Consider the following 12,345-nt stretch of genomic DNA (forward strand, 5'->3'; position numbering starts at 1 on the left):
TGTCCAGTAGAAATTGCTGACTAACCAGAAGTGTGGCTACAAACACTGTTTTAACCACAAGCACTAAACTTAGAAGAAAATGTTTAACGTGCGATCAAAAAATGCAGGTAAAAGCACTTTGTGTGTGTCCAGGCTGTTATTTACTCCTTAAACAACATCACTAAAACAGATTATCTGATCAATATCCTTGCTATTTGTGGGAACTTGCTGTGTGGAAATTAACTACCGCGTTTGAAACATAGTCACTGTTATATCATAGGAAAAAGTATTTTATTTACTGAAAGCCCTTCGGGAGTTCCTCCTGGAAAGGCGCTATAGAAGTTCACATCTGCCTTTCTTACCTAACAAACATCTTTCAAATTAAAGCAGGAAAGCACTCAAAACAATTTTTTAAAACGCTCACTCCGCTTTTGGTCTTAGCATCTTACCAACAAATACACGGAAAGGTTAAAGTTCACATGCACACACTGTGCGAATGAGTATTGGGTGTTCGTTGCTTAATTTGTATTTACTACTCAAAAATACGGATAACCACATTTGGATTCCCAATTATTTACATGTGGCTAACAAATTGGACCATATTGGCTTAAGACAGGGATGCACATTATTGCATATGATGAAACCTCAGAGTCACGTATGATGATCCCAGGTTTGTTGCAGTTCATCTTGTTTACATCAGAAAGTGCAGCTAACATGGGAAACTGTGCGCCTGTTGTATCTGCACACTTGTAAATTTGCATGTACCACAAGCTGTGAAAATTAACATTATGTTCTATCGTACAGGGATAACATTTCAAATTTAAAAATACTTAAGTGAATCGTTTGACCAATAATGAGGCAATAGTGCGAAACTACAGGAGAAACCAGTGTGTGAGAAATATAAACATAATTAGGATGGAATTGTCTGGGATTTCAGGGCAGGATTGTTAGAGCTTAGAGGCTTGCAGGTTAGATACCCATAGCTTAAGGTGCTTTTTACATGCTGTCAGGTTAATGCTGCTTAATTTGCAATGTTAGCTGAAACTGCAGATTCCTCTACAAGTTATTGGACATCCATTTAATTGTTAATTATTCAACCATTTCATCATTCAGACGGTGTTGAGGTATTGTACGTGTTTGTGTTTTAGCCTGGAGTGATGGCATTTCACTGATGAAGCTGTTCATTTAGAATTCTGTCTCTGTCACAGTCGGGTCACTATTGAAGATGGCTGACTGGCATCAACATAAAAGGAGGATAATACAGCACAAGGAGAACATCTCTCCTCAGACCACATTGTTAGAAACACAGCACTGTAAAAGTGACTTTAAATTCAGACATATCCCCTTCTCAAATAGTCAGGTATAGAAAGTAATTGATTTTTTAATTATTTACATTATTTCACCCCAAATTATGGGAGCAGCACGAAACAATGCCGGTAGATCTCCCGGTAAAATCTGAATATAAGAATATTTTTTACACGACTTCCATGTCTGTTTTTTTGTAGTGCAAATTCATGTATGCCTCTTTGAAGTGTTGCTGTTCATCCCTTCCCCTCTCCCATACAATGTGTATAGTGGTCAGAATGGTAATGAAGCTCACATCAGATATCCCATTCTCCCACCTGCTCCTTAGTGAAAACTATCCAACCTACGTGGAACCAACGACATTGTAACCCATGTACATGTAGACTCAGTTTTCTTACTATTGTTCCTCTCACTGGCTTCCCAGCTCCAACACACACACACCACATCCAGAACTTTGCAGCCCTGTATAACCTTCAGCATGCCCATAACCCTTGTACATGCTAATTGTCCGCGCCTCCCTGCCTGTCAAATGTATCAGTTTTAGAATTGGTGTCTTAATCTGCAAACTTCTGTCTCTGAAAACTTCTCCAGCCCTTCATTCTAGCATATAGCCTCTGCTTTTTTGACTTGGGTATATTATGTGTGCTGTTCTCCATTATCACTAACAAAACCTTAACTACAGTACTCCAGGATTCCCCCCTTGAATACCTTTGCTTTTCTGTCTTTTGTTTCTTCTGAAACCCCAGCTTTGAAACATAATGTTCCACCACATTTCAAGCATCTCTTTAACTTCTCTCCTCCTTCCTTCTCAGCACCTGCCAGTCACCCCTGTAGAGCACCTTAAGACACTATTATGAGGAATACAACATAAATGCAAGCTGTTCTCTTAAGAACATGTAGTCAGCTTACTTTACTTATGGGTAACTTCTTTACCTAGAGAATGTGGAACTCTCACAGGAAGTAGTTTTTTTATTATTCATTCTTGGTATGTGGGTTTCACTGGCTAGGCCAGCATTTATTGTCCACCCCTAATTGCCCCTTGAGAAGGTGGTGGTGAGCTGCCTTCTTCAACTGCTGCAGCCCATGTGGTGTAGGTACACCCACCATGCTGTTAGAGAGGGAGTTCCAGGATTTTGACCCAGCGACAGTGAAGGAACGGCGATATATTTCCAAGTCAGGATGGTGAGTGACTTGGAGGGGAACTTGCAGGTCGTGGTGTTCCCATCTTTCTGCTGTCCTAGTCTTTCTAGATGGTAGTGCTCATGGATTTGGAAGGTACTGTCTAAGGAGGCTTGGTGAATTCCTGAAGTGCACCTTGTAGATGGTGCACACTGCTGCTACTGTGCGTTGGTGGTAGAGGGAATGAATGTTTATGAATGGGGTGCCAATCAAGCAGGCTAGTTTGTCGTGGATGGTGTCGAGCTTCTTGCGTGTTGTTGGAGCTTCACTCATCCAGGCAAGTGGAGAGTATTCCATCACACTCCTGACTTGTAGATGATGGACAGGCTTTGGGGAATCAGGAAGTGAGTTACTCACTGCAGGATTCCTAGCCTCTGACTTGCTCTTATAGCTATAGTATTCATATGGCTAGTCCAGTTCAGTTTCTGATCAATGATAACCACCAGGATGTTGCTCTTGGGGGGATTCAGTGATAGTAATGCCATTGAATGTCAACAGGCAATGGTTAGATTCTCTCCTGGAGATGGTCATTGCCTGATACTTATGTGGTGTGAATGTTAAATGCTATTTGTCAATCGAAAGCTGGATATTATCCAGGTTTTGCTGCATTTGGACATGGACTGCTTCAGTGTCTGAGGAGTTGCAAATGGTGCTGAACATTGTGCAATCATCAGCGAATATCCTCGCTTCTGACCTTATGATGGAAGGAAGCTCTTTGATGAAGCAGCTGAAGATGGTTGGGCTGAGGACACTACCCTTAGGAACTCCTGCAGTAATGACCACATAAAAGGTTATTGCACAAGATAGGAGCTCACGGTTTTGGGGATAATGTATTAGCATGGATTGAGGATTGGTTAACAGACAGAAGACAGAGAGTTGGGATTAATGGGTCTTCTTCAGGCTGGAAAGATCTAACTAGTGGAGTGCCACAAGGATCAGTCCTAGGGCCTCAATTATTTACTACCTATATTAATGACTTGGAGGAGGGGGCAGAGTGAAATGTATCCGAATTTGCTGGCAATACAAAAATAGGTGGGAGAGCATGTTGTGATGAGGACATAAGGAATCTGCAAGGGGATGTGGATAGGTTGAGTGAGTGGGCAACAACTTGGCAGATGGAGTTTAATGTAGGAAAGTGTGAGGTTGTGCACTTTGGTTGGAAAAATCAAAAGGCAGACTATTATTTAAATGGAGAGAGACTCCAAAAAAGTGCAGCACAGAGCACTGGCCTAGCCAGTGAAACCCACATACCAAGAATGAATAATAAAAAAAACTACTTCCTGTGAGAGTTCCACATTCTCTGGTGTTCTTGTGCATGAAACACAAAAAGTTAGCATGCAGGTGCAGCAAGTAATTAAGAAGGCAAATGGAATTTTGGCTGTATTGCTAGGGGGTTGGAGTTTAAAAATAGAGAAGTTTTATTACAACTGTACAGGGTGTAGGTGAGGCTGCACCTGGAATATTGTGTACAGTTTTGGTCCCCGTATTTAAGAAAGGATATACTGGCATTGGAGACAATTCAAAAGAGAATCACTACACTGATTCCTGGGATGATGGGGTTGACTTATCAAGAACGGCTAAACAGGTTAGGCCTTAGTAGAGTTTAGAAGAATGAGGGATCTAATTGAAATGTATAAGATTCTGAGGGGGCTTGACAGGGTAGATATTGAGAAGATGTTTCCACTTGTGGGGGAATCTCGAACTAGGGAACATGATTACAGAATAAGGGGACACTCATTTAAAACTGAGATGAGAAGGGATTTCTTCTCTCAGAGGGTAGTAATTATCTGGAATTCTCTACCCCAGAGAGTTGTGGAGGCTAGATCACTGAAAGTATTTAAAGAGGAGATAGATAGATTTTTGAAATATCGGGACGTTGAAGGCTATGAGGAGCTGGCAAGAAAGAGGAATTGAAGCCTGGGGCATATCAACCATGATCATATTGAATGGTGGGGCAGGCTTAAGGAGCCGAATGGCCTACTCCTGCTCCTATTTCTTATGTTCTTATATTCTTTATGTCCTGAAGGCTCCTTGATGCCACACTGGGTCAAATGCTGCCTTGATGTCAAGGGCTGTCTCACTCATGTCACCTTTAGAGTTCAGCTCTTTTGTCCATTTTTGAACCAAGGCTGTAATGAGGTTAGGAGCTGAGTGGCCCTGGCGGAACCCAAGCTGGGTGCCAGTGAGCAGGTTATTGCTAAGCATGTGCCATTTGATAGCACTGTTGATGACCCCTTCCATCACTTTACTGATGATGGAGAATAAACTGATGGGGCATTAACTGGCTGGGTTGGATTTGTCCTGCTTTTTGTGTACAGAACATACCTGGGCAATTTTCCACATGGCTGGGTGGATGCCAGTGCTGTAGCTGTACTGGAACAGCTTGGCTAGGGGCGCGGCAAGTTCTGGAGCACAAGTCTTCAGTACTATTGCTGGAATATTGTCAGGGCCCATAGCCTTTGCAGTATCCAGTGCCTTCAACCATTTCTTGATATCACGTGGAGTCGAATTGACTGAAGACAGGCACCTGTGTTGCTAGGGACCTCTGCAGGAGGCCGAGATGGATCATTCACTCAGCACACCTGGCTGAAGATTGTTACAAATGCTTCAGCCTTTTCTTTTGCACTGATGTGCTGGGCTCCCCCCATCATTGAAGATGGGGATATTTGTGGAGCCTTCTCCTCCAGTGAGTTGTTTATTTGTCCACCTCCATTCACAACTGGATGTGGCAGGACTGCAGAGCTTAGATCTGATCCGTTGGTTATGGAATTGCTTTTTTTAATTCATTCTCGGGATTTGGGCTTTGCTGGCTGGGCCAGCATTTATTGCCCATCCCTAGTCGAGAAAGTGGTGGTGAGCTTCCTTCTTGAACCGCTGCAGTCCATGTGATGTAGGTATATCTATAGTGCTGTTAGAAAGGGAGTTCCAGGATTTTGACCCAGCGACAGTGAAGGAACGGTGATATATTTCCAAGTCAGAATGATGAGTGACTTGGAGGGGAACTTCCAGGTGGTGGTGTTCTGTCTATCACATGCTGCTTATCTTATTTGGCATGCATGCATGTAGTCCTGTGTTATAACTTCACCAGGTTGATGCCTAATTTTTAGGCATGCCTGGTGCTGCTCCTGACATGCCCTCCTGCACTCTTCATTGAACCAAGGTTGATCTCCTGGCTTGATGGTAATGGTAGAGTGAGGGATATGCCAGGCCATGAGGTTACAAATTGTGGTTGCATACAATTCTGCTGCTGATGGCCCACAGTGCCTCATGGTTGCCCAGTTTTGAGTTGCTAGATCTGTTCGAAATCTATCCCATTTAGCGCGGTGGTAGTGCCACACAACACGATGGAGGGTATCCTCAATGTGAAGATGGGACTTCCTCTCCACATCAACTGTGCAGTGGCCACCCTTACTGATACTGTCATGGACAGATGCATATGTAGCAGGCAGGTTGGTGAGGATGAGTTCATTATGTTTCTCCCTCTTCTTGGTTCCCTCACCACCTGGTGCAGAACCAGCCTAGCAGCTATGCCCTTTAGGAGTCAGTCAGCTCCATCTCTAGTGGTGCTACTGAGCCAGTCTTGGTGATGGACATTGAAGTCCCCCATCCAGAGTACGATCTGCGCATTTACCGCTCTCAATGCTTCCCCCAAGTGCTGTTCAACATGGAGGAGCACTGATTCATCAACTGTGGGTGGATGCTATGTGGCAATCAGCAGGAGGTTTCTTTGCCCATATTTGACCTGATGCCATGAGACTTCAAGGGGCCCGGAGTCAATGATGAGACGTAGTCAGGGATGGTGATGTCTGGGGCATTATCTGTAAGATATTCTGTGAGTACGACTGTGTCAGGCTGTTGACAGCTCTCTCAGTTTTATCAATAGCCCCCAGATGTTAGTAAGGAGGCCTTTAGACCATAAAGACCATAAGACCTAGGAGCAGAAGTAGGCCGTTTAGCCCATCGAGTCTGCTCCGCCATTCATTGAGATCATGGCCAATCTGATAATCCTCAATCCACTTTCCTGCCTTTTTCCCTTAACTTTTGATTCCCTTACTGATTAAAAATCTGTCCATCTTAGCCTTGAATATACTTAACAACCCAACCTCTACAGCCCTCTGCGGTAAAGAATTCCACAGATTCACTACCCTCTGAGAGAAGAAATTCCTCCTCATCTCTGTTTTAAGTTGTCGCCCCCTTACTCTGAGATTCTATCCTCTGGTCCTAGACTTTCCCCCAAGGGGAAATAACATTTCAGCATCTACCCTGTCAAGCCCCCTAAGAATCTTATATGTTTCAATAAGATCACCCCTCATTCTTTTAAACTCCATTGAGTACAGGCCCAACTTACCCAATCTCTCCTCATAATAAAATCCCTCCATAGGCAGTTGACAGGGTTGAGTTTGCTGTTGTCATTTCCAGTGCCGGGTGGTCCATCCGGTTTCATTCCATTTAGGATTTTTAGCAGTTTGATACTGCTGAGTAGTTTGCTAGGCCATTCAAGCTTCAACCACATTGCTGTGTGTCTGGAGTCATATGTAGGTTAGTAAACCAGATGGATTTTTACAACAATCAACAATGGGTTCATGGTCATTGAATTCAAATTTCACCATGGTTTTGAACTCGGGCCCCCAGAGCGTTGCCTTGGGTCTCTGGATTTCTAGTCCCGTGACGATACCACTCTGCCACCGCCTCCCCATGGTGGATGGTGGGATGGATAACATTGATGCATTTATTGGGAAGCTTGATAAATACTCAAGAGAAAACAATAGAAGGATATGTTGATGGGGTGGGTTGAAGACAAGTGAGAAGAGGCTAAAGTGATGCATAAAGACTGGCATGGAACAGTTGGGCCCAATGGTCTGTTTCTGTACTATAAAATCAGTGCAATTCTAGTTAATGTAAAGTCAATAGGATGAGCCCAGCCCCTGTGTTTAACTTGGAAGTAGGTGGTTCTCCATGTTATGTAATAGCAACCAGCACCCAAATGTTCAGTAAAAGGGGAAAGGGGAAGAACGTTGTTGATTGCTAACTCTCCGTAGAAATGGTTTGACAGGTGATGTTCAAGCTCCTAAACAGATATAAAGCATTGGTTTACTCATTTGTTTCCCCACCAAGGAGTTCCTTATCACTCTTGTGCCATTGATGATACTGCCGCTCTATAGACAGGGAAGAACAGAAGGAAGCTGAATTGGGTTTCTCTCAGTCTTTGGGAAAACATAAGCATGTTCCCTTGTCCTCAGGTTGCTGTAACGTGGTGGTCACTTTTCAGTCTCTGCCTCACCAATTATTCCCACCCACCCAGTTGTTCCTGAATAGAACAAAATGAACAGCAATGTGCAGTATAGGGGGAAGGGAGAATTACACTGACCAATGCTTCATGTATTTTCTCAGTTCACATTTTTTCATAGCATTGCTTTTCCACCCTCAATGGGCTAATTAGCTCCTGTACTTACTTTTCAGTGTTCCATTTTCTACTGCCCTTTGTAAGCATGAATAGTAGATGGTCCACTAGTTGAACTGCAGCATGCACACCAGATACTCTTTGAAACTAGCTTCTGACAGCTTGAAGAATTATTAGAAACTGCTTTCGTTGGAACCAGCATGAAAGCAGAATCCTCTTGAATCTCCCTCCCTCGGAAGCAGCACAAACATGGCACAGATTAAAATTACAGCCAACATCATGTAATCATTTTACACTCGGGTATAGATCTCTTACTTCTGTTTTTTTTTTCCTTTCTTTCAGCTGTGGAAATAACAGAAGCGATTACAGAGTTTTCCTGTCTCCGTGCCCTGCGATTAGAGGGAAACACAGTGGGTGTTGCAGCTGCCAAGGCAATTGCTGAAACCTTGACCAAGAGGCCAGAATTGAAGGTGATTCTTGGGTTTTGTTAATTAATTTCGTTTTGTTTGCACAGACCCCGTATAACAAAATAGATTTCTGCTTTGTTCCAGTTCCCAAGTTTGTATTAAGTGTTGTTGAATGCTCCTCAGCTTCTGAATATAAAGCTTTCTGTTTGCACTCTGGTCCAACACCACATAAATGTTTGTAGCCTATTTGAACAACTCTGGCTTGGGAGACTATCTGCAGCTTGTTCCAAACCTTATTCAAAAAGTCTGCATCCTTCTCAGAGTTTCAAAATAAAAACATGTTTTACTCACTGGATAGAGCATCTGTACATTACAGCTGGTGCTTACCAGTTTGTCAAGTTTGCAACTTGGGAAATATTTTTGTGAAGAAGTCAGCAAAATACTAATTAAGGTCAATAATTGCTAGGTGGATCCAATTAAAGGCAACTTCTGATTATCGAAGGGGCTGCATTTATTGTCCCTGCAAAGCCATACATGCAACTCCCACTCCCCATCATTAGTATAAGTACTGTGTACAGTTCTGGCCTCCATATTATAAAAAGGACATAGAGGCATTGGAGAAAAAATATGTAAGAATATTATTGGATAGTTGTAGAGAAGATGTTTCCACTTTTGGGGAGTCCAAAACTAGAGACCATAGTTTTAAAATAGCCACTAATATACCCAATAAGAAATTCAGGAGAACCTTTGCACCCAGAATATGGTGAAAATGTGGAACTAGCTATATGGTTTGGCTGAAGTGAATAGCATGGATGCATTTAAGGAGAAGTTAGATAAGCACGTGAGAAGGGAATAGAGGACATGCTGATAGACTTAGAAGACGGAGTTGGAGGGGAGTGAGTGAAGATTTCTGGAGAGAAATTCTGGCACTGACCTGCTGGGCAGTATGACCTCGTTCTGTGCTATAGACTCAATGTAAGTTTAAAAATAAAGTGATGTTTCAATAACTGGTAGACCTCTGGTCTGCGTAGCTATAATGTGTGGGGATCCGTTCACTTGTACCTTTAAAAGAATTATGAGGATTGCGTCACTTATTTTGTTCACCCAGCTCCCGATACAGTTTTTGTCTTTTATGAAGGAAACCTACCCAAAGTGTGATGGCTATCTTGAAAGATCATCTCTATTTCGTGTAAAGTCCTGTAGACTGACTCCATGTTGCCTGAGATCGGGTGCAGGCTTCTTTGACATAAAATCTTACTCTTTCGAGTTCAACCATACAGGCATCAATATTGTTGCCCAAGATATTGCAAGGCCAACAAGTCGTGGCATTAAAAGGCATTCTATCTCCACCTTTTTTTTTGGTAGAACAAGGACAGTGTCTTGACTCATGTGACTAATCAAGAACCTTGGATGTGACCCTATCTTTTATAATTCAGATATTACAGCATCCTAAAATCATCAATGGACTTGGTGTGCTGAACCTTATTTATATCTGTTTCACAGCCCTTTAAATATTGACATTTGCAAATATTTGTCTTGTTACTACCTTTGTTTAAATAAAGTGACATTTTAACTTTATTTGCATAATACTTAAAGTACTAAATTTGGAGCGCTCAGGTTTACTTATTATCTAAAAAAGTCGCATGACCATTAGGAATAAAGCAGTCCATGTCCATATGCAGCAAGACCTGGACAATACTCAGGCTTGGGCTGATAAGTGGCAAGTAACATTCTCGCCACACAAGTTCCAGGCAATAACCATCTCCAACAAGAGGGAATCCAACAACCATCCTTTGATGTTCAAAGGCATTATCAACATTGAATCCCCCACTATCAACATCCCGGGGGTTACCATTGACCAGAAACTGAACTGGACTAGCCATATAAACACTGTGGCTACAACAGTAGGTCAGAGGCTGGGAATTCAGCAGAGAGTCACTCAACTCCTGTCTCCCCAAAGTCTGCCCACCATCCACAGGGCACAGTCAGGACTGTGATGGAATACTCCCCACTTGCATGGATGAGTGCAGCTCCAACAACACTCAAAAAGCTCCGCATTATCCAGAACAAAGCAGCCTGCTTGACTGGCACCTTCTACCACCTTCAACATTCACTCCCTCCACCATCAACGCACAGTAGCAGCAGTGTGTACCATCTACAAGATGCACTGCAGCAACTCAACAAGGCTCCTTCAACAGCACCTTGCAAACCCACAACTACTAGAAGGACAAGGGCAACAGATGCATGGGAACACCACCACCTGGAAGTTCCCCTCCCACACACTATCCTGACTTAGAAATATATCGCTGTTCCTTCACTGTCGCTGGGTCAAAATCCTGGAACTCACTCCCTAACAGCACTGTGGGTGTATCTACACCACATGTCCTGAAACAATTCAAGAAGGTGGCTCACTACCACCTTCTCTAGGGCAATTAGGGATGGGCAATAAATGCTGGCCCAGCCAGCGACACCCACATCCCCTGAAAGAATTTTAAAAACCCATTTGGAATCTATTTTCAAACTGTAGAGTATTGCAGCAAGGAAACAGGCTGTTCAGCCCATTATGGAGTGTGCTAATGATTTCCTCCTGGCGAGCTATCTATTCTAAACCAACTGGTTCACTCTCCATATCCTTCTTTCAAACAATGAATTCTCTTTAAAATAATGACTTGGGCAGAGATTTACAGATTCTATCCACGCTAAAGAATTATTTTTGATCAAACCTCCCTTTTATTTTTATTTGTGACTATATTAAAATCTGTGCAATTGTTACATCTCACAAACCAGCAATTACAATTACTACTTCCCTCATTATAATGAAATACTCTAACATGTCCAGCCACTCTTTTGTAGCTAGCTGTGCTTCCTCGTCAACAACAAAAACTCATATGTCCGGATGAAACACCATCTCACAGTTTGTAGCATTCCTTGAGTATACATGGATCTCTTTGTGTATAAATGTTGCAACAGATCTTAAGGATGTCTGTGTGTGCAGCAGTTGCTAGGCAACTTAATAATTGAGCACCACAATTAACATAATCTAAAAACAGAAATTACTACGTATGCTACAGCAGTTATTTCAGCATCAGAAACTCAACAACAGCCTGAAGTTTGGGTAAAGACACTTGACCAGAATTTGTTTCTGCTAGCGACGCTGAGCACATCAGCTGAATTACACTGGCTTTGAGCCCCGCTCCAGGACTTGGACATTTAATTGCAGTTTTTCGTATCCAATATGCCAACATTGGCAGTAGTGTTGTCCACTCTGGAGTGACTTTATTGAGCTTTAGAGGTGTTACATAAATGAATGTTGTATAACAATATTTTTTTCAAATGCTGACTGACCATGTGTGTATTTGCAGTATTTTGTGTTTCTATTTTGGGCTTTCTGCACTTACTGTGAGCTCAGCAGACTTCTTGTTATGTAATTTCTTTTCAACACTATAAACAGTGGGCTGATGGAGGGCACTGATTTGGAGGCGTTCTGGAGACTGCTTCTGGGGATGTTGCGTTATAAGTAGTTGAGGTAGAGCGTAAGGCCTGAGATGAGTCAGCACTGTGTGTGCCAGTTCTGCTCTCCCACACTGTTGGATTCAGCAGACCTTCTGGGACAAAGATGCCAATGATATTGCAGCTCTCACTCATTTCATAAGTGTTTCAAACAAATCAACTAGCATGGTTAAAATTAAAGAATGTTTAATCATTCCTCATGGGTTTTGACATGACCGGTTCCTCTTCTCCCTTGTAATTCTCTTTAAACTTGAATGGTTAGCATCCTTGTGTCTCTGACCCCGGAATGGTTAAGGATATTCTGTGCATATGTGTTTGGAACATGTATTCCTTATTCACGGAATTAATTTGCTGATCACTAGCATTAAAACTGCATTGCCTAGTTCACCATTGAAAGGTTCTGGTTATGCTGCACATGTTTGACTTAAAACATTGAAGTGAAATGTATGGACTTTTACATTGTACACATTTTTTGAGGAGTGATTACAGGACAATAATCTAGTTGAATGGTTCACATGACCCTGTCTTCAAACAAAGTGTGAATATATGCCTTACAAATGCCCT

General features: G+C 42.5%; 1 protein-coding gene across 1 annotated transcript in view; it reads left to right on the top strand.

Annotated features, from left to right (window-relative positions):
- The first annotated feature begins 7,071 nt into the window (after positions 1–7,071).
- LOC121293686 (ran GTPase-activating protein 1-like) overlaps positions 7,072–12,345 on the top strand; it is a 468,446-nt gene continuing 463,172 nt past the window's right edge. Inside the window, exons 1-2 of the mRNA XM_041216855.1 lie at positions 7,072–7,168; positions 8,207–8,334. Coding sequence (XP_041072789.1) covers positions 7,072–7,168; positions 8,207–8,334 — 225 coding nt within the window. The remainder of the gene's footprint in view (positions 7,169–8,206; positions 8,335–12,345) is intronic.

Source organism: Carcharodon carcharias, chromosome 22, assembly GCF_017639515.1.
Source record: "Carcharodon carcharias isolate sCarCar2 chromosome 22, sCarCar2.pri, whole genome shotgun sequence".
Taxonomy (NCBI): Eukaryota; Metazoa; Chordata; class Chondrichthyes; order Lamniformes; family Lamnidae; genus Carcharodon; species Carcharodon carcharias.